The following is a 23,880-nucleotide window of genomic DNA, read 5'->3' as shown; positions in this document are numbered from 1 at the left end:
GAGGAAGGTAGTTGAACTGATGGTAGCATTTGATGTAAGTTCTCTCTCTAAATTTAAACATCCTTTAATGACACAGAACTTCAGCATATGGAATAACAACATGATGTAAATTTTAAAGCACAGATAAATATTTTTAGGGATTTATTGATGAAAAGTAGGTTGAACTGCTCTGTGAACTTAATACCACATTTCTATAGTAAAAATAGTAAAAAAACACACTACAGGTTACTTCCATCTATTTCTCTGTGACTGATTCTGTAAAAGAGTAAATGTGCTGTAGTTGTTTTTGTAGTAAAATATTAGTAATGGACTATGTTAATCTTTCTTATGGTATCGTATTTCAGACCTAGAGATTTTTGTTAGTTGATCTGGTTTGGTATCTGAAATACCCAAGCTGACAGTGGCCTTGGGAATATTTTTCTTCCCATGGAAATGAGAATGTGCTATTTTACATAGATAAGTTTGAAAGAAAACCATGTTTTGTTTTGCTTTAGAAAATATGGAGAGTAGCAAGCAACTAGAAAACTTCTAGGCTTGCACTTTTTTTTTTTTTTTTGGTGTATGTATGCACAGGTAAAAAGCCCTTTGAGGTATGCTAGAAGTGTCATTCTCCCTATCCCTGCAGCTTGCATAACTTAATATGGAAATAGTTAGCAGTTCTGAAATCACATCAGTGAACAATTTTTTCTTACTTAGCCCAAGAGAATAATATTGTTTCTTGACCATAGTTTTTCCATGAATCTCTCTGTGCTGTTAATAGTTTGATATAAATGAAGGAGACAGATCTGGCAGATTACAGCATTAATTTATAATTAACTTCCAAGTCAGTTTTTTTAAGTCTAGCAATATGTATGTGTCTTATTGATAGATTATTTTCAGGTGCTTGATAATTCTAGTAAGACTCTACTGGAAATTGCTTACTCTGGAAAGACTTAGGATGGGTTCAAAGCAAGTATTGTCTTGTTTTGCATTTAGGGTGCATGAAGTAAAATACTGAAAGTAAATTTCCAAGAGTTTCTAAGTAATGAAGTTTAGTTTAACATAGCTGAAAAATACTTAGCTGCAGTTGAACAATCATTTTGTTGTATTGTGCTGTGTAAAATCCTGTAACATAAAAGAACATTGAGTATTTTATGATGTGGTTTTGGAAAGCTAACAACTTTAGGTCTAAGCTTAATGCGTTGGGTTTTGATACTTGAAATGTATTATCTTGGTGTTTTTTTGTTTTCTAGCAAGTATTGAGTTTTTTTCAGGCTTATGGAAAAACCTCGTTAATGCTTTCTGTTGCTAAAATTCTGCTTTTTTGAGTTGAACATGAAAGTTGTCCTAAGTTCTGCTGCCCAAGCAAAATTTTTTTAGTTTGAGGAAAAGCATAGAAGGCTGTGGTGGGGTTAGTTTGTTTGTTTGTTTAACTAAACCCCAAGCATTGTACATGCTTGAAGTTCAATGATGACTTCAGATAGGGTTTAATACACAATAATTTCTCCATTAGTAAGATTGCCTATGCTTAGGCAGAGAGACCTGTATGCTGTCTGGATCTGATAACAGCTTAGAGTTAAAGAATACGCCTGCTGCTCCAGAGCAAACTAGTGTATAAAACCAGCACCTGTTTGTGGTGTAATCGCTTGCACTAGTTTATTCCCTAGTGTTGGTCTGAGTTCCTAAAAAATCCTTTCTGCGTTACAGTCATGCACAGAAATCATAGAATGGCTTGGGTTGGAAGGGATCATCTTGTTTCAAACCCCCTAATACCTAATCTAAATCTACCCTCCTTCAGCTGATGGCCATTACCCCCAGTCCTATCACTACATGCCTTTGTAAATGATCCCTCTCCATCTTTCCTGTGGGCCTTGTTTAGGTACTGGAAGGCTGCTGTAAGATCTCCCCAGAGCCTTCTTATCTCCAGGCTGAACAACCCCCAACTCTCTTGGCCTGTCCTCATAGGAGAGGTGCTCCAGCCCTCTGATCACCTTCGTGGCCCTCCTCAGGACCTGCTCCAACAGCTCCATGTCTCTCTTGTAATGGGGCCCCCAGAGCTGGACTCAGTACTCCAGGTGGGGTCTCACACAGCCAAGGATACAGTTGGCTTTCTGGGCTAAGTGCACATTGCCAGGTCATGTTGAGCTTTCCGTCAACCAACATGCCCAAGTTCTTCTCGACATTTGTGGATGGGATCATCAAACTGATCTGTGTTTCAGAAAACAAACAATCACAAAAGTGAGCTTTTACTTATTGGTCAGTTTTATCCAGCTTACCGTGCATCTCTTTGAGAAGAGTGGCTGCAGCCCAGTGGGCACTATTGGAGTGAGAATAAAGAGTTGGGGAGGATGGGATGGTTGTAAGATGCCAATGTTGCTGAAGAATTTTTTTTTTTCTTTTCCTTGAAATTTGGCATGGTAGCCAGAGGAGCTTAAATACAGTCTTTGACAGCAGTATGACTGCTTGAATAGACTGCCTAATTTAGGGAATTATCTCTGTGCTTGTCTGTCACTGATGGATATTGCCAAAATGATCAAAGAAAAATAGGACGTTGTCTTTAAATAAGGCACTTTCTATGTTCTGTAGGCAAAACAGGAGCAATTTGAGATGAAATTTTTCTACACTTCTTTGTCTCTCGTGAATTCTAGATGTATTGTACACGCTTTGGCTGCTGAAAGTAAGTGTTGGCTGATTTAAGCTTATAGGCATGAATTTTCTTTAAAACTGATGTAAAGAATGCAGATGATCTACATAACTTCATTATGAAATGCTCAGCAGAGTTTATGTAAAATGCAAATGTGCATGCTCTGGGACACTACCATTTTTGTTGTTTTTCATTTCCAGTTATGCAAGCATGAATAGAAACTGAAAAAAAGAGCTACGTGTTTGGTTTTGTTTTCTTGTAGATGTGTTGTTGGTTTTTTTAAATCAGTGTTTAGGTGGGTTCAGTATCTCTCGTTCCTTAAACTGTAGTTCACACTCCTTATTGGTCAAAAAGGCGTTATTTTTGTGGTTTTTCTTGTACTTGATGGTGGTCTGTTTAGAATTACATTGGTCCTCTCATTAGTATAATTATCTAATGTCCACTTCTATACTCTACAGCTCAGGGAATTAGGTAGCTGTAACATTACAGGTAATCAAAAAATATGGATGGTATAAGAGCTGGCGAGCACAGCGTAGCAATGCTCAGCTGTATGTATGGAATAGGAATTGTGGGGTCACTTCAGTTCTGCTGTGCTATTGTGCTGTGCTCCAGGAGGGCTGGCTGGGTTAAGTGCAGCTTTGGACCCAAGGTATTAAGCCTTTGCATTTATAGAATCATAGAAAGGAAGGGACCTTAAAGACCATCTAGTACCACCTCCCTGCCACGGGCAGGGACACCCACCACTAGACCAGGTTGCTCAAAGCCCCATCCAGCCTGGCCTGGAACACTTCCAGGGAGGGATCCCTCTCCTCAAAACTGTGCTCAATCCATTCTCCACCAAGCCTGTAGTTGTGCTTGGGATTGTCTCAGCCCACATGCAGGACCTTGCACTTGGCCTTGTTGAACTTCATGAGGTTTGCATGGGCCCACCTCTCAAACCTGTCAAGGTCCCTCTGGATGGCATCCCTTCCCTCCAGCGTGTTGACCACGCCACACAGCGTGGTGTCATCAGCAAACTTGCTGAGGGTGCACTCAATCCTGCTGTCCATGATGTTAAACAGCGCCAGTCCCAATACTGACCTCTGAGGAACACCACTTGTCACTGATCTCCCCTGGGACATCGAGCCATTGACCACAACTCTTTGAGTGCGACTGTTCAGCAATTCCTTATCCACCGAGTGGTCCATCCGTTAAATCCATGTCTCTCCAATTTAGAGACAAGGATGTCATGTGGGACAGTGTCAGAGGCTTAATTGTGGCATGCTCATCTCCTTGCTTGCTGTGGTATTGGGGTGATTGCCCAGTCTGGAATGAGATAATCCATCTGTCTGTGTCTGTACCAGATTGACACTGGAATTGCTTGGGATGTCTCACCATGCTTCCCAGTGCAAAGAGGTGCAGGGACATAAGGTGAGGTTTCTCTCATAAGTGTGATGCCAAGTAAGATCTGGCAAGGTTAGCTCAGGTTCTTCATGGAAGTCATTCTGCACTTTGGGAGACGATCAAGAAACAGTATAACTACTTTAGAATTATGCTTGCTTTTGTGTATCTATTTTGGAGATAATCTGTCCATAAATAACTGAGTTGGCTGCTACATAGTTTCTTTCTTTCGGGTAAAAGTTCTTAGGACTAGGCTCTTTAGCAGTTAGATGGTTTCTGTAGACACTTATGAAGAAGATGAAAAAATGGGAAAGAAAAAGATTTTAAAACAATAGAAGCAGCTAGCAGGATTCAGAAGGGGAAATGGGGACAGAGAAGAGGGACATGTCCTGGGGGCTCTCAGAGTCAGACCATTGCAATAAGACAATCCAGTATCATGTTTTATTAAATGGAAACTGTTTAACATTATGCTGTCTTCTTAAGACAGGCTTAACTATTCTTAGACAGATGGGATTTAGCTTATGCCACTTGTGCTACTGTAGAAAATAGTCTGAAACTTTATATGAAAAGTTGCCTAGTTCTGACAAATTGACCTTAAAATTCCCTTTTTTTGCTCTGCAATCCTAGCTGCAAATCCCATGCAACATAATTTAATAAAAATATACAGGCTTTTTTTTTTTTAGTTTAGCAAATTAGAAACTGTGTAGTTTGTTACAGCTCGGAATACTTATGAATATGAACAGCAGAAATGGTGGAAGAAAGTGATTTGGGAAAGGTTTTTCTTGCACATAGGTACTAGTGGACCAAGAGTAGGCTTGAGGACAGCATCTACAATCCTGAATTTGCCTCAGAGATTGAGTTTATGTTGATGTTTCCATGAAGTCTTTTAATTCTCAAAATTACTTTTCCTTTTAGGGATGGAGGTAGTGTCCAGCACCCTTCTGTAAGAGTTCATCTTTCTGTCTCATTTCTTACTCCCCTAGCCCTGACCCAACATGAGCTGTCCTTGTCTGTGAAAGTTCTTATCCCAGTTTCTTAGGTTTAGTTTCTTAAATGCATATTTTTTGGGGGCAGCCTTTGAATTGACATTAGAAATTGTCAGTGGCATTTGGCTATAGTCCTAATGTGAAGGTGATGGATTGATTGCACTGTGAGAATTAGCTCTGTCTGCTATGAATATGCTCTTCTTGCCCTGCTCCCTGCCTTGGTGTGTCGTGTCCGTACCTCCCCCCCCCTTCATCTGAGATTAGGGACAGAAAAACAATTACCCCTTACCGCAGTACAAGTGTTAACTCCACTGTACTTTGGTGGTGTTCAACTGCTCAGAAACATACAAATGTGGTTCACTTAGTTTGAAAAACTGCTGCTCAGAATCTGAATTTATTAATAAAATTTCAAGGATTTTCAAAATTAATATTGTACAATCCAGCACCACACTTTGCTTTTTTCCAAGCTATAATTTTCTATAACCTATACAGGCACATGCTTCCTTTCCACTCAATACATTTTCTCTTAATACGGACTTGCCATTTAAGAGGCTGTTTCTAATTTGTTTATGCATATTTGACTTAACGCAGTACGTGTATCCCACTGACTTGCACACAAACATTATTACTTTATCTAGAAGAACTTTTTCTTGCTCTAACCTGACATAAACCACAATGCATTTTTTCATTTTCTGTGATTTGTTATTTGGTGCCTTGAACATTAAATTGTTGTCTATCTTTTGCCCCAGATAGCAACTTGAAACTAGTGCAGGAGGAGAGTGTTCTTGTCATTCATCTGAAAACAAATGGGACTTATCTGAGTGTGCATAAGTTGTGCTGTTTTAAAAGGAAGTATTTATGTTCTTGTGAAGTATTATTCTTGTTACCATTTTAATACAACAGGTAGTGATGATGTCCATTACTGAAAAACTGAGTAGATTGGATTTGTTTATTCGATGGGGATATATTTCACTCACGTCTTAAATCCTTGTTCGTGGGGTCTTTTGGGGGCTGTATTTCAGTTGTATGAAAGAACAATGGGAATTCTGTTGTGTTTTATTTGTTTTGTTGTTATTTTAAATCTAATTAAATATGATTTCCATATAAGTCTGCTTTTGATGAGCAGGGCTTATCTGGTAATTTAATTTTAGCTAAGAAAGCTTTTTTTAAGCCAGAGTCATTTCTTATTCTCCAGGAAACTAGAATAAGAAAGGCTGTGGTTGATGCAGTATTAGAGTACATAAATATAATCTGGGTTTTGTTTTTATGGGATATGCTACTTAAGTATTGTCAGCTGAGCTTTCATGTATCTTTTGAATTCATTAGTACTTTTTCCATGTGTTTTGGCTAAACCATAACTGAAGTGATTTTGATGTTCTGTATTACTTAAACTGAGATTCTGTCTTTCTGTTAATTAATGATACTTTTTCTGTGTGTAATTTATTTCCAGTTAATGGGATGTTTTTCCATATTTTTGCTTTGCTTAGTTTAGCATACAATACAATGCATTTTCTGTACTTCATAATGCTTTTATGTTGTTCTCTAATCAATATCATAGTGCACTTTGAATCACTGATTGTCTTTACCATGCTCTAACATGAATGGTCCAGGATATTTTTTTAAATTATTTTATTTTTTATCTCTTTCTCTTGTAACCACTGGTGTTGTGGCAAACAAGATACAGGTGGATTCCGCTTGCTGCCTTGAGGCGTGGAAGCAGAGCAACTGTGTTTTGGCACTTTGCTCTAGATTTACCTCCCTCTGATGGTTCTCCATTCTTCCCCTCTGTCTAGTCAGGTGCTTCAGGCATTATGTGAAACTTAATTTATACACTTTACCTTTTTTCTCACAGGATATTTCCCCTGATTTGGGTTGGCAATTCTGCCATTTGTTGATTCGTTTTCATTCTAAATCTAAAAAAACAACAATTTTTCTCACAAAATATAATTTATTGTCTTGCATAAAAATGGGTGTCAGGGTCTCAGAGTATTACCTTTTGTTCAATGTAAATGTGTTCAGTGTAAATGAAAGTGTAGTATTGAGAATAAACAGATTCTGTATTGATTCCTCCCCCATCATCATAAAGCCTGATAGAACTCAAATCTGACCTGTACAAAACTGCTGAAAATAGAGCTCTGCCTACACCAGCAAAGAGCTTTCAATAACTTGGATAAAATTGTACTCATGACTGTGGGGCAGGGGAGGTAGCACTGTGCATTCGACTCCAGCTTGAAGAAGACATGTCTGTTCATGTTTACCTACCTTGATAATTAGAAGGGCTGGAATTGTTTCTGATCAAATTGATTATGCTTGTTTGAGAATGTATTCACCTTGGGCATGTCAGTCTTCCAGTCCACAATGGCTATTGTTACTGCTATTTTGAGCTATTCAGTGAAATACTGTAGGTTGTTACAGTGCAACTCTTGAGAGGAAGCCAGTCTTCAATGTAGTGATTTTGTTTCAGGATGCTGTCAAAATAGTCATTGCCAACATCGTCTCAGCATATGGTCCTTGATTTTTGAAAATGCTGAGCAGATTGGCATATTCCAGCAACGCATTTGGATTGTAATGTAAAAATACAACTTAATTGCCAACAGTCCTGTAACATAAAAATGAAGCATTTGGAACTAGGATGGTGATCAGTAAAAGTGGAATCTGTGCTGTTTGCAGTCAGCTGGACAGTTTGGGGTTTTGTACAATACTTGAGAAAAGAGCAAGGTCTCTTATTCTGACTGTTTCAAAACTCTTTATGTCTGAATTTCTAGAACTTCTGGCATTTGAGTAGCTGGGTTAGGGGGACTGTACTTGGGGTACCTCTCTGCACTTGAAATCAACTCCAGAAGCCTATTCTAGGAGTTGGTATCTTACTGAAGACGACCACTCCTGTGAGAAGGGAAAGGTTTGTCTGCCATGAACATAGCTGTCTAGAAGTTAATTTACAAAACTGCTTGCAAAGATTCCAGTGTGCATCTTTGCAGTGGGAATCTTGATTTGTTCTGCTTCACCCCTTGAAGTCCATTAGGTACTCTTCTGTATAGAGGCATTAGAAGTGCTTAAAGCAAATGTGAATGGTCCCACTGAGTTGTAATTAAAATGATTGTTTTCAGGTGTATATCACAAGTATGGTTTGGGTTTTTTTTCTTTTCTTTTGTTGGATTGGGATAGTATTGCTAGTGTCTGATTGAAAGGAATTAAAGGAATTGGATATGAAAGGTATTAAAGGAATGTCTCTATCCTACCTAACTTCACTCTTAACTTCCTCTGTAAGCAGCAGCGTCAGATTTGGTAATATATTAATATGACATTGTCTCTTGTAGGATAATCATGGGTCAAACCGGAAAAAAATCTGAGAAGGGACCAATTTGTTGGCGAAAACGTGTGAAATCAGAATATATGAGACTGAGGCAGCTTAAGAGGTTCCGACGTGCAGATGAAGTAAAGGTATGTCATCTTTTGGTTCTATTGCTTAAAAAATTATACAAAAATTGATTTTTTTTTCTTCTGAAATATGAGTTGTCCTGCAGTTAATGCCTGCAATAACAATTTCATGAAATACTTTGTTAACATAATGAAAACTTGTCTTAACTCTGTGATCTTATAAACAGGTGTGAATCATTTATATGTGATTGAATCAGACATGCTAAGTATCAGAAGAGACTGTGGAGAGCAAGTATGGCAACTTCTTTAGCCACATACTCTTTATAATTCCATTTAGAATTTAATTCTATGCTAACCCTCTGAATCTGTAAACATGAGAACATGATTTGGGTCAAAGAAAGGGATAATGAACTATATTGAGCCTCACTGATATTTAAACAAAGTTTGGCTGGTTGAGTTTTGAGCATCTGTTTTTTTTTTTTTTTTTTTTTTTAATCCTGTCTGATTTTTGTTTATTTTTCTAGTAAATGTTATAATGCCTTAAAATGCTAGCAGGTGAATTTAGAGTGATTATTTGTAATGTTTACAATTGTGATTAATTTTTAGAGTATGTTTAATTCTAATCGTCAGAAGATACTGGAAAGAACTGAAATCTTAAATCAAGAATGGAAACAACGTAGGATACAGCCAGTTCACATCATGACTTCTGTGAGCTCATTGCGCGGGACCAGGGAGGTTGGTTAACATGTGTTGTGGTAATTCCACTTACAAGGTTGTTAGCACGTTTTTGTTTTATTACTGGAAAGTTGGCTGTTCTTCCCCCCCCCCCCCCCCCCCCAGTATGACTTGGCAGCTAAATATTTTTCATATGACTCTCTTAAAGAATTTATTTATTATCTACTTTGATCGTATGACTTCTAGAAAGCAATAGATATGTAGCAGGCTACCTAGCTTTCAACAACACACAAAAGTGAAAGTCCTTTATTTCTGCTAATGCTTGGATCATACCTCAGCATCCTTTAATCAAACCATTTTGTCTCACTGATATCGGGAGTTTAATCTTACTCCTCTTGGAGTTGACTCCCGGTGGTATAAATGAGTAGTTACTTTGGTTCTTACTGAGTTGAAGCACATGAAAGCTGTGAACATGCCCACTTGACAAAATCTTCTTTATATTAATTGAAATAATTTAACCACAGAGGTTCTAAAAGGACTTGGTTGAGTTCATGCACCCTTGTGTTGCACAAGCAGACTGGATGCTAAATTTGTGAAAAACACTTCCATGATTGTGATGCAATTTGAGCATCTAAACTGGCTTTTGTGTTGGTAGCTCGAACAGTGGTTTAAGCCTACTCTAGCTTTCTGTATTGAGCCCGGGTTAATTTATCTTCTTTCTCAATTGCTTTTTAGGCACTTCTCCAAAGTTAGCCAGTTTAAAGATGTTTCTTGTGTAATAATCTGAAAAGCTAACTCATGTTCAGTAGGATGCAAACAAAAAGACTTTACTGTGAATAGGTTAAACAAAACAAACACTTTCTCTTCAAGGAAATTTGTCAGGTTTTCCTTTTCCTAAAATTTTAGTGGGGAACCGGGGTCATGTGTGTCACAGGGGCATTCACATGCATGCATGTTCAAATGCAAACAGGCAAGGACCTTTGCCTGAGTGTTTTCTTTTAAATGTGATTTAATATGCAATTACATGCAGTTCTATACTTATTATATGGCACTGTAGGATCAGAACTTCTGATAATAGTTGACGCCTGATTTTCACTTTTGTTTCTTAGTAAAAGATCACGATCATTCCTCACCATTATTTTATTTTAGCTTGATTCACTATTCTTTTATGTTGATTTTCTGCCTAAGTTGATAGAGCACACTAATTACTGCATTCAAATCCAGTCTCTGTCTCATGAATCAGAACTCTAATGCTTGATTTAAGATTGCCATAATTTATAGTGAGAAAAGTGAGACAAAGAAATGGTGGAGGTTTTAAAAAGATTACTTTAAAATCTTTTTTCTTATGATGCTGAATTTTTTCAGACTTGTGTAGGACACTGGCTAGAAGTTTAGTGACTGACCTGATGAAAAGGTTTTGTGAGAGCCTTCATGTGTTTGGTGAAGACTGCAGGGCATTTCTGGTGACACAGGTTTTCTCCAACAGTTAATCCAGTCAACATCAACCAGAGACCATAACATGTCCTGTGCTAGCCTAATAAACATTAAGCTGAGTTCCATACCAAAACAATGGGACAACATAACTGAGAGTTAGTACCAAACGCTTTGAGTCATTTTGACATAGCTCATTTGTCAGCCTGAGCTTTCTAGTTCCAAAGATAAGTAATTATTTTTTTACTCTTGTATTTTTCTTTAAAAATACATGAAAAATATGCTAGATGGCTGCTAGCTAGAAAATTAAACATTAACGTGAAATGGGAATAAAGCACTGGCATAGGACAGTGTCTCGAGTATTGATTGTACACAGCAGAAATCTTATTTTATTTGCTACAGATTAAAAAGAAAATACATAGATCTGGCTTGTGTCATTCTACCGGGGTACTGTCTCTGTATACTGTTTGTTACATTACTTTGTGTATTTCTTTAGAAATGTGAAGCTCTGTTCATCTTTCCCTTCTGGAAAGGAGAAAGATCTTTTGTCTCCACTTCCTTTTTTCCTTTCAGGTAGCTATGATAGCTGTTCTAAACTTTGTTTTACCTACCTCCAAATCCTCTTTGTACTTTCCCTAGCTTTGTATGTTCCTGTCTGGTTTTGTTTGTAACTTTTTTCAGAGTTCTTCATACTGCTGTCCAAGTATTTGAGAAAAGTTGATTGGTGTCTATTAACTGTTGAATAGATGCAAGAATACCTAGAAGTTGTCCATATTGCTATGGCATGTTTATCTTTTGGAGGCTACATAAACTTCTGAATCTCAAAAAAAAAAACCAAACAGTCCTGTAGCTGGAAAAACTCATCAGCATGCCTGGAGTTGTATATTAAGACTTAACTTTCATTTTTCTGTTGTAAGCTGTGAGCATAATCAAAAGCTTGAGGGGTACGGTAAAGATAAACAGACAATTACGGGGAAACAGAGCAGGAATTAACAATACATATTTATTTCCATAAGATGTCTTGCTGGCATTAAAGTAAAATTTTATTTTATTTTTTAACATAAGTACATGATTTCTGCAGTGTATTGATCTGAAGCCAGGGGAATTCAGTTGCCTCTCTGATGGCTTGAATAATAATCAGTGTAGCAGCAACAGGTACTAAATCTGTTTTGAGATAACAAACACAATTTGTATAGTAGGTTAAATAGTCTGAGTAAAATATTACTGTAACCACTTATTATTAAGTGAAAAAAACCCGTCGTGATCTGTTAGCAAAGGTATTGGCATAGAAATAATTATTGCTTCTTTTTCCCTGCTAAACCTGTTATGCCCTAAAAATGTGATGCATTTTTTAAAGGCTGATATGGCTAATTTTGATTAACACTTTGAATTTTGTGCATTGTAGAGTGTTCTCCTGTGATTTTTTTTTTCCCTTTCTTTTTGTTTCTGATGTTGCTATGTAAGTGTAACTTCAACCTCTTATTTCAGTGCTCTGTTACCAGTGACATAGATTTTCCAAAACAAGTCATCCCACTGAAGACTCTCAATGCTGTTGCTTCTGTGCCTATTATGTATTCTTGGTCTCCCCTTCAACAGAATTTTATGGTAAGCTTAAAAAAGTGCTGGGAGGAAAAATGTATGGAGAAAAGGGAGGCTTTAATTTTAGAAATAAACCAGCAAATATCTGTTGCCAGTTACCCTCTCTATCTTTTTGGTATTGGTATTAAGGCAGTAATAATCAGAAATAGGGTCCCCCAAATAAAATAAAATAAAAAAGTAACTTTGCAAACTAAACCTCTGTCCTCAGTGAAGTATCTCTAAAACCTTGATGTAAGGAGACTCTAAGTTTATTTAATTCAGGTGACCAATTGTATGGCATTTAACAAATGTAGATTTATTTGAAAGTATATAATTAGTGTAATGAGAAATTTTTTCTGAGGGATATGAATGTCTTTATGTAAGACAATCAACCAATGGACCTGTAGCAGAATAGTAATTCTTATGGAATAAAGAGAACTTAATCCTGAAATAATCTCCCCACATAATGGTCATTCTTATATAGCAACTGAATATAGCCTTTTCTTCTGATTAGCTTCATTGTATGCAGAAGCTATACATTAGATTTCTGATGTAGGTATTTCACTTATTTGTAAAGCTTAGCTTATTACAAATCTTTGTCACATCATTTTGTATGTGATCACCTTTGCTGACTGGTTATTATGATAATAATTGTAGCAAAGTGATTTCAATAATCATTTTTATTAGTATATGGACAGAGTTCTTCCACACATTTTTCTACTTGCTTTCAATTCATCAATGTTTGGATATTTTGCACTGCTGCAGAATCATGATCATCAGGAAAGTTTACATTTATTTGCTTAACAATAGAAGGTTCTTCTGTAGCATTGAAAGATACAGCTGAGTATTAAGGTCTGTAAATTGTACTGATAAAACATGGGAGTATTAATGCATTTAGTCTATCTGCAGACAAAAAACCCCAACCAGACAGTGGAGTTCAGATTAAATTGTGAGGCATGTTTTTGTGCTTGCTGTTTAGACAACTTGAATTTAGAGTCCTTTTGTATCGTATTTTCTTATCTCTGGCAAAGCAATAAAGGGGTGGTTTCCGTTGCACATTACTGTGGAAGAGAACCAAGGAATGGAGAATGAACTTATCAAATGCAAGCTTCCCAAAGCTAGGTAGCTTACTGTGTTTGAATAGTAGAAGCTTTGTGGAAACACCCTGCTAACCCTCATGTTAGGAGCTAGTGTCAGTATGTTGAGCCAGTCACCACTAGTGCAAAAAATCGCTGAACAAAGATGAGGGTTTTGTTTTATTTATCTGGTTAATGGTAAATGTGTTAAAGCATCGAAGCCAGTTAGTTAACTGTAATAGCTAGATGCTTGTAGATTGTGAGAACAGCAATGCAGAAATGGTCAACTGAAAATGCAATTTAAAATTGTTTGATTATAACTGTTGTTACTAGGTAGAGGATGAAACTGTTTTACATAACATTCCATATATGGGAGATGAAGTGCTTGACCAGGATGGTACCTTTATTGAAGAACTGATCAAGAATTATGATGGGAAAGTGCATGGAGACAGAGGTGAGCCCAAACACTCAGGTATACTAATCAATTCTTCCTACATAAATAATTGTTGTCAGTGTTGTTTGTTAAGCCCTGATGCTTGATTGTTACAGTAGTATCTCTAGAATCCCTACATTGTGTAAACACTGAGTATGACAGACTTCCTTATTTAAATATATTGCTTTGCATTTTCATTACACTGCAAAGTGTTAAAGTAGTAGTAAGGAGAAATTAAATATATTAACTTTTTCCCTAGACCATACAGTGATTCATCATAATGCCTAGGTGCAACTTGGAGAAGTTCTTGGTCTTCGTTTTTATGCCCAGAGCTTTGGAATATAATAGTGTAATGTCCATATATGTGTCCTGCCCAGCAGAAAGTGACAGGAGAAGTATGCAAAACCCTGATAATGACAACACTTGCAAATGCAATTTGATAACTTCTTGTGGGTTTTGGTTGTGGCTTTTTTTTTTTTCCTTTAAGGAAATTATTAGCTACTGAAAAACCTCCTTTCTATAAGTCAGCTCATGGAGCAAAGATGTATCCTTCTGGTGGTACACTACATATATGTATTCTTAGATGTGGTTTACCTCTTATTCTGTGTGGGAGCTGGACTACAGGCGATGTCATCTGTCTCTGATTATATTCTGTTAATGCTGGAGTGACTGAGAAAGACAAGTACTTTTTTGAGTACATTGCATGCCACTCATGAAGGTTAAGCTTGCAATTCAATAATAAATGCTACTCAGTCCTATGCTAGTCTTGTTAATGTCCTCAGTTTAGCTGGTGCCTTTATATTTCATGAGGAACATGAAATGTTTCATGGGGTTTTGCCTTTGGATATTTTTACAGATTTACTGATTGCTGACATCCTTGTCAGAGAACTGGTTATGTCAAAATGGTGACATTACTAGTAAATGTCTTCTATTATTGATTTAATTTATTATTAAATGAGTCTAGCTTTGAAGTTAATCTTGTTTCACCATCTTGAGTCCCAAGCTTATGATAGCAATTGCTGTTATTATGGGTCCTTCAAAACTATATATCGAAAGTAGAAAAGATCGTTTTTAGTCTCCCAATAACTAGTATTATTGTGTGACTGTAATTAAATGTAAATGCTGTGGGAATCTGTAATTCTAGAGGCATTCCCATGTAGAAGTCAGAATTGTAAACTAGCTCTGTAATTGCACTTTTGGGAGAGAAATTCATACTAACCTGTGTGTGTATATTAAGAGTTCTGTTTAAAACATCTAAATGAAGTACCTGCCTGTTTTCATTGTCTACACAGGAATAAAACTATTAGTTTCCTTCAAGTTATAGTTTGACATCCAACCCCAGTCCAGGTTTAAAAGGATAAGCACTACAGTTCCCACAAAGTTCATGGTTATTTTTTTTGAAAAATAACAGCAGTCTCTGTCAACGCTAACTATGATTTTTCTCTCTGCAGAAATGCCTTATTGTCTATCTGTGCTGCCCTCTGAATTTCACAGCAGAATATAAGCTAATAAGCAGATATATGCAGCATTATACCGTTCAGTTTTCTCTTGAATTTTTCTGTATATGACTGTATTCTTTTTTTATCATGTTGCCAGCCAGTGGTGTCTATATTGGCGAAGTGGATGCTATGGCACTACCAACCAAAAAATCTCTCTGGAGATTTCCTAGCTATCCAAGGATAGCTTCATAGACTGTTTGCATGCATTTCCAGGCTGGTTTGACCCAACCATGTTAGAATTGGGATTCTGGCATAAATTCTCTTAAATAATGTAGCTAGTAAGTAATTTTTTTATCTTCCAAGGAAGGGGTATTTCTTTATGTCTACTGGTATGAAGCACAAGGAATTGGGAAAAGAAAATTTTGAACAAGTTTCCTTCTCCCTTTCCCAGTTGTCAGTCTAAGAAATAAATACTAAGTATTTTTAACTCTTCTCAGTTTGCACCTTGAAACTAAGAGCAGAAAAAATAAAAAATTGTTTTTCGTAATTTACAGCATTTGCCATAATTTAATTCAAGTGTAGGGAGAATTAAAAATACTTCATATGTGCCTTGTGCTTTTCTGCTCACTCCCAATTTTGCTGAATTTCAGAATGTGGATTTATCAACGATGAAATATTTGTTGAGCTGGTCAATGCACTCGGTCAATATAGTGATGATGAAGATGATGATGATGGAGATGACAATCCTGATGAAAGAGATGACAAGCAAAAAGATCGGGAAGGTAACAGGATGGGTAGGTCTGTCTGCAGACTTTAAAAATTAAAACCAAAAAACCCTTTTCTTTAATCACTCCATAAATTTGTTAAAACCCTTCTACTGGATAGTTTTCATGTCTAAAGTAGCATCATTTTCTTCATCATTTCCTTTGCCATTTAGCTCAAGTTTTGTACAGACAATACTACAAAGGGTACTTTTGCCAATTTTTCTTTATCTGCTTACTGAAACAGTCAAATGCACCAAAAATCAGTCAGGTATCTGTCTTAATAAATGCTTTGGACTCTTCAGAAAATGAAATATCATTATTCTAAAGTAAGCAGAGTTCTGAATTGCCATCTCCATCTGCTGGTGAAATAATGGTTTCTCCAAATTTTACTAGTAGAGTTGTCTCAGCAGGAAAGATCACTTAGTTCAGTTTAAGTTGTATGCAATTTAGAAATTAAAACCTTTTTTGCTTCTTTTTTTTAATTAAGATTTTGGTGAAGTCTCCCTTTCTCTGAACACCTCCTTGAAGTAGCAAAGGAGCAGATACATAATATTTTGTTTTTCAATTTTTTTTCTTCTTTGACAGAGAAAGCAAGCCAGCCACCTCGGAGATTTCCTTCTGACAAGATATTTGAAGCCATTTCCTCAATGTTTCCAGACAAGGGTACAGCAGAAGAATTGAAAGAGAAGTAAGAAAGTATTTCTTAGGATATATTGCTGAGTTGCTTTATGAAACAAAGATTCCTTGATGTCATTAAATATTTGTTGATTAGGAATGGTCCCCCTTGCAGCTAGGTTCTGTGGCAGTTGTGTAACTTCTGCAAGTGATACTTGAAGGGAATTGGCTGTTCCCACCAACTGAGTCAAACAATACGGAGATGTTTATTAGCCATCCTTTCAAACTATTGAAAAGTGGGTGCTTGCATGTGTTTAATAATCCATGTTGTTTTTTGAGGTGGTAAAATAAAAGCTTCTGTTTAAAAAAAAAAAAAAAAAGCTGCCTCCTTTTTGGAGTTAATGAGTAATAGTGAGTAGTATATATATATGAAGAGATGATGATCTAGAAAATAAATGCATTCTTTCCTAGCCAATTTTATATTTGTATTAATGAGCATGGAATTAATAACTTGTCATATCACTGACAGAATGACCTTTTTAGCTGGTACATATTTCTTAATATTATTTTTTTAATTTGTCACTGAAAATGCAGAGTGGTACTGGAATCAAAACGTACTCTTTTAAATTTTAGTATACTGAATAAATAAATTCTATTTTTCTTTTAAGGTACAAAGAACTCACTGAGCAGCAGCTTCCTGGAGCTCTTCCTCCTGAATGCACACCAAACATAGATGGACCAAATGCTAAATCTGTTCAGAGGGAGCAAAGCCTGCACTCTTTTCACACACTCTTCTGTAGACGCTGTTTTAAATATGATTGCTTCTTACATCGTAAGTACAATTACAGTGTCCTTGTATATCTCTTATTTTTTTTTGCAAGTCAGGAAACTTAAAAGTACCATAAGATGCAATTCAGGAGGAAGGAAAGAGAAGAAAAAAATAGAAGAAGTAATATCACTAAAGTTTATGAAAATAACCTGTCCATGTTGGCATCATTTTGCAGTGAAAACTGTATCTCAAAAATTGGAATGCACCTGTTTGAGGTAGAAGTTCAGAATTCCTGGCTTGGCCCAACCTGTAACATTACTTCTCTATTTATAGTCTTCAGAAAACTATGTTGTTTTCTCCTACTGTTTCTGTGCTAGACTTTTTCTCAGTTTGTGCATGGAGAATGGAATATATTTCTCCATAAAAATACCTGGTTATTTATCAGATTTGCTTCATTTTCCGGCAGAGAGAATGAATATCCGTGAACAGTTTTATCTTTTATTCTCCCAGGTTACTTTCTAGCCACTTTACTTGTACCTAGTGATTTGAAGAAGAGTTGATTCAGACTGTTGAGTTTTAGAAACTGTGATACCCTTTCCACTGAATTGCTTTCATTTTGCCCCATTCTTTTGGGGGAAGGATTTAACAAGAACATTAGCAACAATGTTAGTTTTCGTTTGGAACGTGTGAAGAATAAGAGAGGTTCTGAAGTGCTACTTGAGACAATTCTTTCTCTGAGAATGGAGTCAAATATAAAGGGGGAACCTAACAGTCAAATATTAATTGGTTTTGACTTGTAGTTGAATACTATGATGCCCTCTATTTTAAATTTTCTCTTTTGACTTAACTGTTCATTTGCATGTCCCACTGTGAGTGTGCGTGCATGTTCATTTGGAAATCTTTGTGCTGTTTCAGCAGCTCCTCATCCAGCACACATGCTGTATTTGTGCTTCACACTGAAGGCTTTACACAGTACTGCTGCTTTTTAGTATCTCTTAGTTTGCCTTTCAGTTTGAGGGAGAACTGGAGTTCTCAGATGGTGGAGGAAGCTTTTCCTGTTTCTAGTTTCTTTAGTATTTGTGGCTTTTGGAGTTAGGTCTGTTAGTTTCACTTTCTCCTTGCATTCTGTTGGCTGGTCTTTCTTGAAAATACAAATAAAGAAGCTTTTACTTCTTAATAATGTTTAAGAACAGTAAGTTTCTGGAGGTATAGCTGCTGCCTTGTCCAGCCAGCTTCAACATGGCATGTTCTATGAAGCTGCAGGTTTTGTTTAGAAATATCTTAGTTGCCTGGATGTCTCATCTCAAGAAGTGCTGTGTGCAGCTTTAGTCCATAGGACAGGGAAGTGAAGCTGTATACTACCTCTTGGCAAATCCATTTGCCTGGCAGTGGTTTTGCGAGTTCTTGACACTCTCAGTAGTCTAGCAGGGAGATTGAATGCCAGCCTAGTTTTACTTCTTCAAAAGGATTTTGGTTTTTAAGTCAACAAGAAAGCATTGCTCAGACATAGTGAGAACAAACTTTTTCCAGTAGCACCGCAGAAGAATTTAGGTACTTCTGCAGCATTGGTTTCAGGACATTTTTCTCACTAATTTTATAGATTCATAGGAGTTTTCCAGGGAAGATACGGGCTCCTCTAAAATACACATACATTTGATTACTTACATAGTTTATATAGATTTGCCTTTCGTAGTTATTTTTGCAGATTGCTAGAAGTAGAACTGAAAGGATCCACGGACCACATTTTGGTACCTACTACTCTGGGGAGCCTGGTGTTACCAGTCCACAGTTTTGAGGCACCAATGATGTGAGACTTCTTTTCTTTTACTGCTGTGAAGGACAGGTTCATGGTGGTGTTTATTTTGACATGTTATTAAGTGCCAGATTCGGCTAATGACAAAGTAAAGAGTCACGGCACTGATCGGCTGAAGGATCTCAGCTCTCAATAGCAGCATCCTTTAAGCCGAAAGTGTTGTGCCCCCATTCTCTGTGTTCATAACCTTCAGATGGAAGATCAAGTCTTTATGCTAAAAGATTGTCTGAGTTCTTGTTGCTGGTGATTTTTGATAGGTCCCTTAAGTCAGTATTCTTTCCAAAGTGGTGTATGTCCAAGGCTTCATTTTAAACCATGCCTTGTACTTAAAAAGGCCCAAACTAGTCTCTTTAGGTTTTCAGGGCCATAGCAGAAAGAAGGAAGAATAACACTTTCACTGTGGAGGCATTCAAGATGTACCTTTGTGTCAAGATGGAGTGTGAAATTACTAGTTATGATAATGCTCTTCATGACAGCTTATGCAGCACATGCATTCTCACTGATGATAATATATTTGATACTTGATCTTTGCAAAGAGATCTCTTGAAACTCTATTTACACATTCACTATATAGCCTCCAGACTGGTCACTGAATGTGGTAAACTGATGCTTCAGTCACCATTCCCTGAAGACGTATGCAAATCCTGCTTCTACAATGACTGGTCACTGCTTTGGATGCATTGCTTCCTTCTGGTTTTGTCTGTAGTAACACCAAAGAAAGAGGTCTGTTTTCTGTCTGTGTGTCTGTCTGCGTGTCTGTCTAGAGCTAGGAATTTCTCTCTTAAAAACTGAGACTCAGTTGTATGACCTCCTTGCTTTCTGCGAAATTTTAAGTCTGTTGGTCAAAATTCATTGCTGGGAATAAGTAACTTGTAAAAAAAAAAAAAAAAAAAAAAAAGACTACTCTGTTTATTGGAAGGCTGCACTAGCAATTTTAAGTGTCTCTGCAACAATTTAACTTTTTTAAAAAGTTGATTACATTTCTACTAGCACCCTAATCAGTTGCCCCTACATTCCACTTCATGCAATTGCCAAACACTGAAGGATGATGTCCTGACTTCTGCAGATGACATTTTTAATGAATTACTTTGCTAACATGGTGGGCTACAGTGATCAGATTTGTACTTTGAAAGGCGTAAATCTCTGGAGAAGGCATAGAGAATTAAAAAAATACAGGAAATCTATTAGGTCTGGTTTTGATTTTTGTAATTCCCCCTCTTAGATTCCATTTTTGTTAAGATTAGCTTTGCTTTATGGAGTTTCAAATCTTTGTTCTAGAGCATTTGAGTTAAATATTGGAAAAGTTATCATTAGATTTTTAACGTGTCAAGTCCCCTTGACGACCTGGCAATCCCTTTATGTGCAGGTGATGACATTACTGAAAAAACTTGTGTACCGACTTCATTTGCTGACAGCAAGGAATTATGCCTAAATGTCTGGACTAACAAAGAATTTAGAAGAAGGAAAAATATCAGGTAGGGAGAATTTCCCGAATAGCTTGACTGTGAAGCAAATGTACATTTCAGGCTAACCTGTTGCCTGTGTACTTTCACATTATGAAAAATATGAGAATTGGGCCCATTGGGGATGAAGACAGGTTATTAATCTCAAAGACAGAACACATGCTCAGTGAAGCAGTTTTAGAATGACTTTCTTAAGGAAATTATTGAAGAAATAGCGTTTAGTTATTTAGGAAATTCTGCAAAGTTGTCTTTGATTTATTTTAGAAAAAAAAATAAATTACTACTACTATGTGCAAGATTCGTAATACAGCTATACGAACAGTTTTATTCTCGTCCTGGGTCCTTTCTTTGTAACGAGCTTTCCAAAAAATACCTCACGACAGAGGTAGTAGATTCTGACTTTAGTTATTAGTACTATACTATGTTGGGTGTTTTTTGAAATAGTGTAATACAAGATATGATTCTAATATTAAAGTATCAGATGTATTTTTGAGGCCTTGCAGATTTAAAAAGTCCAACATTGATTTGTTTCACTGCATTACAAACTAAACATTTCTTCATTGTCCAAAGTAAAACAATTTTTTAAAAAAGTAGACACTCCTTTTAGGACCTTGCACAAATGAACTTGAGAGAAATGTTTGCATCTGCAAATGACATGAAAAAGAATCATTTTGATTTCTGCACATTGCAGCAGTCTGATATGGATCATGGCTTGCAAATGTTTTTCTGTTGTTTTGCATTGTTGCAAAATAATTTTCCCTGTGGTATGAAGAAAGGGTAAAACAGTTATGTGGAAAAAACCCCCCTGAATCAATGAAATGGTGTACTGTGCAAATTTGAAGATGCAGTGTTGAAAATTGTGGGTTTTTTTCCCTCCACTTTTGGGTGAGGGGCTCCCATCATCTCATTGTTTCTTAAAAGCTGGAAAAAGATGGAATAACTTCACATTAAATTGGAAGGTTTCTTTGTTATTTAACATATTTTACCTACAGAATGTATGAACACTTCAAGGATATGATTCTATGATATGTGAAACATCTAAGAAGTGACATACCACATAAAAGCTTTTAACGGGAATGTGGGGGAAGAAAGAGTGCTAATAGCAACAATATGCATAAATTACATTCCTACACTTGCTTGTAAATAATTTTTACATATCTATATGTCTGTATGTGGAAAACTGAAGCTTTTTTGTGTTTCCAAATTTATAAAATGTAATATATTTCTCCGGAGAAAGTGATGCAATGTTTAATTAGTGATATTGTTATTGTTTATACCTCTTTAAGAAAGCCTGAGGTTCCCATGTGCTGCTGTCATTAATAGAGGCATAACATTATAGAATTTATGATTTGATTTCCAGCACACCTTCCCTTATTGGAGGGGAGCATGAAGTGATGGTTCCAAGATGGAGTGGTTTCATCAGAGAAGCTCTCTTAAGAAGTGCTCACCACCACTGGTCTCCCTCCCCACTGGTGCCAAAACAAGTGCTCGTGGAGCTATGCTGCAAACCAAATCACTGAAATGAGATTTGTTTTTAAAAAAACTTTGTGAAGACACATATGTGAGCTCTGCCCACATTCTTCAAAAGGGAAGGAACTGCTTTTTAAAAGTTCAATCTTGAAACCATAGTGGACTATTATAAAGAGAAGTCTCATGCACAATCTGGAAATAAGATGAGTAGCAAAGCCTGTGGTGGTGGCTTATTGAAGGAGAAAGATGTGTGTGGTGGTGGTATGGAACAGCCCTTATGGATTAATAAGGGTAAGAGGGGAGGGATTTTTTCTTTCAGTTTGAACATTAGTACTTTTTATTCACTGAGTGTTGAAAAACTGAACTAACTGTTGCTTAACTGCAACTGTGGTAAAACTGCAGCATAAGTGCTTTTACAGTGCTTGGGAATCATGCATTTTCAGATGGGCGTCATTTGCAGGCTTTCATGGAGCATTAGGAAACAGACAGCTAGCACCGAATGAATAGTCTTCTATTTCCTCTCTTTTCTTTTTTTTTCTCTTTTTTTAAACTTGAGTGCATTCTCCATTTCTGTTCCTTGCAGTTGTGTATGTCAGTGTTAACACATTTAGGGGGAAAAATTATTTATTGATATCTATCTATGAAAACAAAAAAAAAATCATTCCTTGAGTATGGAGGAGAGAGAATTGCAGAAAACTAAGGATGATACTTAAAAAAGCTCCTAATATAATTTTGGGAATGTGAATATATGAGTTCTGATGAGAGTCTACCTGCAGGTTTTCCAGGCTTCCTTTAAATAAGGGATACAGAAGAGTTCACAAGACTTCGAGCAAAACCAGGAAAGTCAGTCTCCCTGAAAACATCCTGCAGGGATTGCATGAGGGGAGGGCTGGTAGAGATGAGCTCTGGCAAAGGGAAGGTGTAGGAACCTCTGCCATCCTGTTACAAGGGTGCTCATGTTGCATCTGTAACGTACCCAGTTCTGCTCCATTCTGAGTCACCATTCTGCAACTTATACAGAGTTATACAGAGTCCATCAGATACATAAGCAGACACTTCTCTGCAAGTTGCAAACTTGACTGTGGTTGTTCTGATCCATAGTGACTGTACGATGCTAACTGATTTTTACCCTGCAGCTGGGATATAGGAACTGAACTCTTATCCCCTGTCAGCTTAGTTGGAGTGCTGACAAACTAATAGGGTAAAAATGCTTATGTGTCCTTCTCACTAACAAAAATGAAAAGTGAGTGGGTCCATCACCTTTCCAAAGTGTGTGGGGTTGGATTTTTTGCAAGATAGATACTGAAGACCTGAATCTTATGGATTAAGAGATGACCATGCATTAATAGGAGAAGCCCTGAATAAATCTGTTTAACATGGTTATGGAAGTAAAATCTGTCTGTCTGTTGGGGAGATATAGCAAGTCTTCCTTGATACATGACGCAAATGTGATGATTGTCTCCACTGATGTCAACAGGTATATGTGAATAGCTATGTGCTGTCTCTGTGTATTTAAGTGGTAAGTCAAATGTCACTAGATGGGGTTTATTTTGTGGGTTTTTTCCCATTTCTTATCATTTTCACTCTGGTTTCAGTAAAGTCTTGGTAAGCCTTGTGTGTTCGATACTGTTTGAGGTTAGATATTTAATGTATTTTTTTATATTAAAACTTACAAATGCGATGTTTTGATTCAACAGCATTCCATGCAACTCCTAATACTTATAAACGAAAGAATACAGAAACAGCATTAGATAATAAGCCTTGTGGGCCGCACTGTTATCAACATCTGGTAAGATAATTTCATGTGTTTGAATTCATTAAATGCTAGTGCTAGCTGCAGTATAGCAAGCTGCACTTAGTGTAAGGACATGCTGGATCTATGATAGCGTGTGTACTTGTGGGCCACTTGCAGTCAAGTATATTATCTCCAGTTTGTGCAAAAGAAAGCGTTAACTTCCAATCATCAAATGAAAGTCTAAATAGGAAT

At 36.8% G+C, this 23,880-nt stretch overlaps 1 protein-coding gene across 8 annotated transcripts in view; it reads left to right on the top strand.

Moving 5' to 3' along the window:
* The window catches only part of EZH2 (enhancer of zeste 2 polycomb repressive complex 2 subunit), a 51,096-nt gene that overhangs the window by 13,744 nt on the left and 13,472 nt on the right, over positions 1-23,880 (top strand). For 3 of the 8 annotated variants that reach the window (XM_075745290.1, XM_075745286.1, XM_075745287.1), the window contains 8 exons: positions 8,307-8,430; positions 8,974-9,102; positions 11,962-12,078; positions 13,461-13,599; positions 15,650-15,793; positions 16,349-16,451; positions 17,047-17,210; positions 23,591-23,682. In XM_075745290.1, the coding sequence (XP_075601405.1) occupies positions 8,314-8,430; positions 8,974-9,102; positions 11,962-12,078; positions 13,461-13,599; positions 15,650-15,793; positions 16,349-16,451; positions 17,047-17,210; positions 23,591-23,682 (1,005 nt within the window). In that variant the 5' untranslated portion in view covers positions 8,307-8,313. Of the gene's footprint in view, positions 1-6,700; positions 6,787-8,306; positions 8,431-8,973; positions 9,103-11,961; positions 12,079-13,460; positions 13,600-15,649; positions 15,794-16,348; positions 16,452-17,046; positions 17,211-23,590; positions 23,683-23,880 lie in introns of those variants that run through there. The other 5 variants (XM_075745288.1, XM_010300324.2, XM_075745285.1 and 2 more) reach the window with 5 other exon arrangements.

The sequence above is a fragment of the Balearica regulorum genome, chromosome 2 (assembly GCF_011004875.1).
Source record: "Balearica regulorum gibbericeps isolate bBalReg1 chromosome 2, bBalReg1.pri, whole genome shotgun sequence".
Classification (NCBI taxonomy): domain Eukaryota; kingdom Metazoa; phylum Chordata; class Aves; order Gruiformes; family Gruidae; genus Balearica; species Balearica regulorum.
This window is presented reverse-complemented; position numbering and strand designations above follow the sequence as displayed.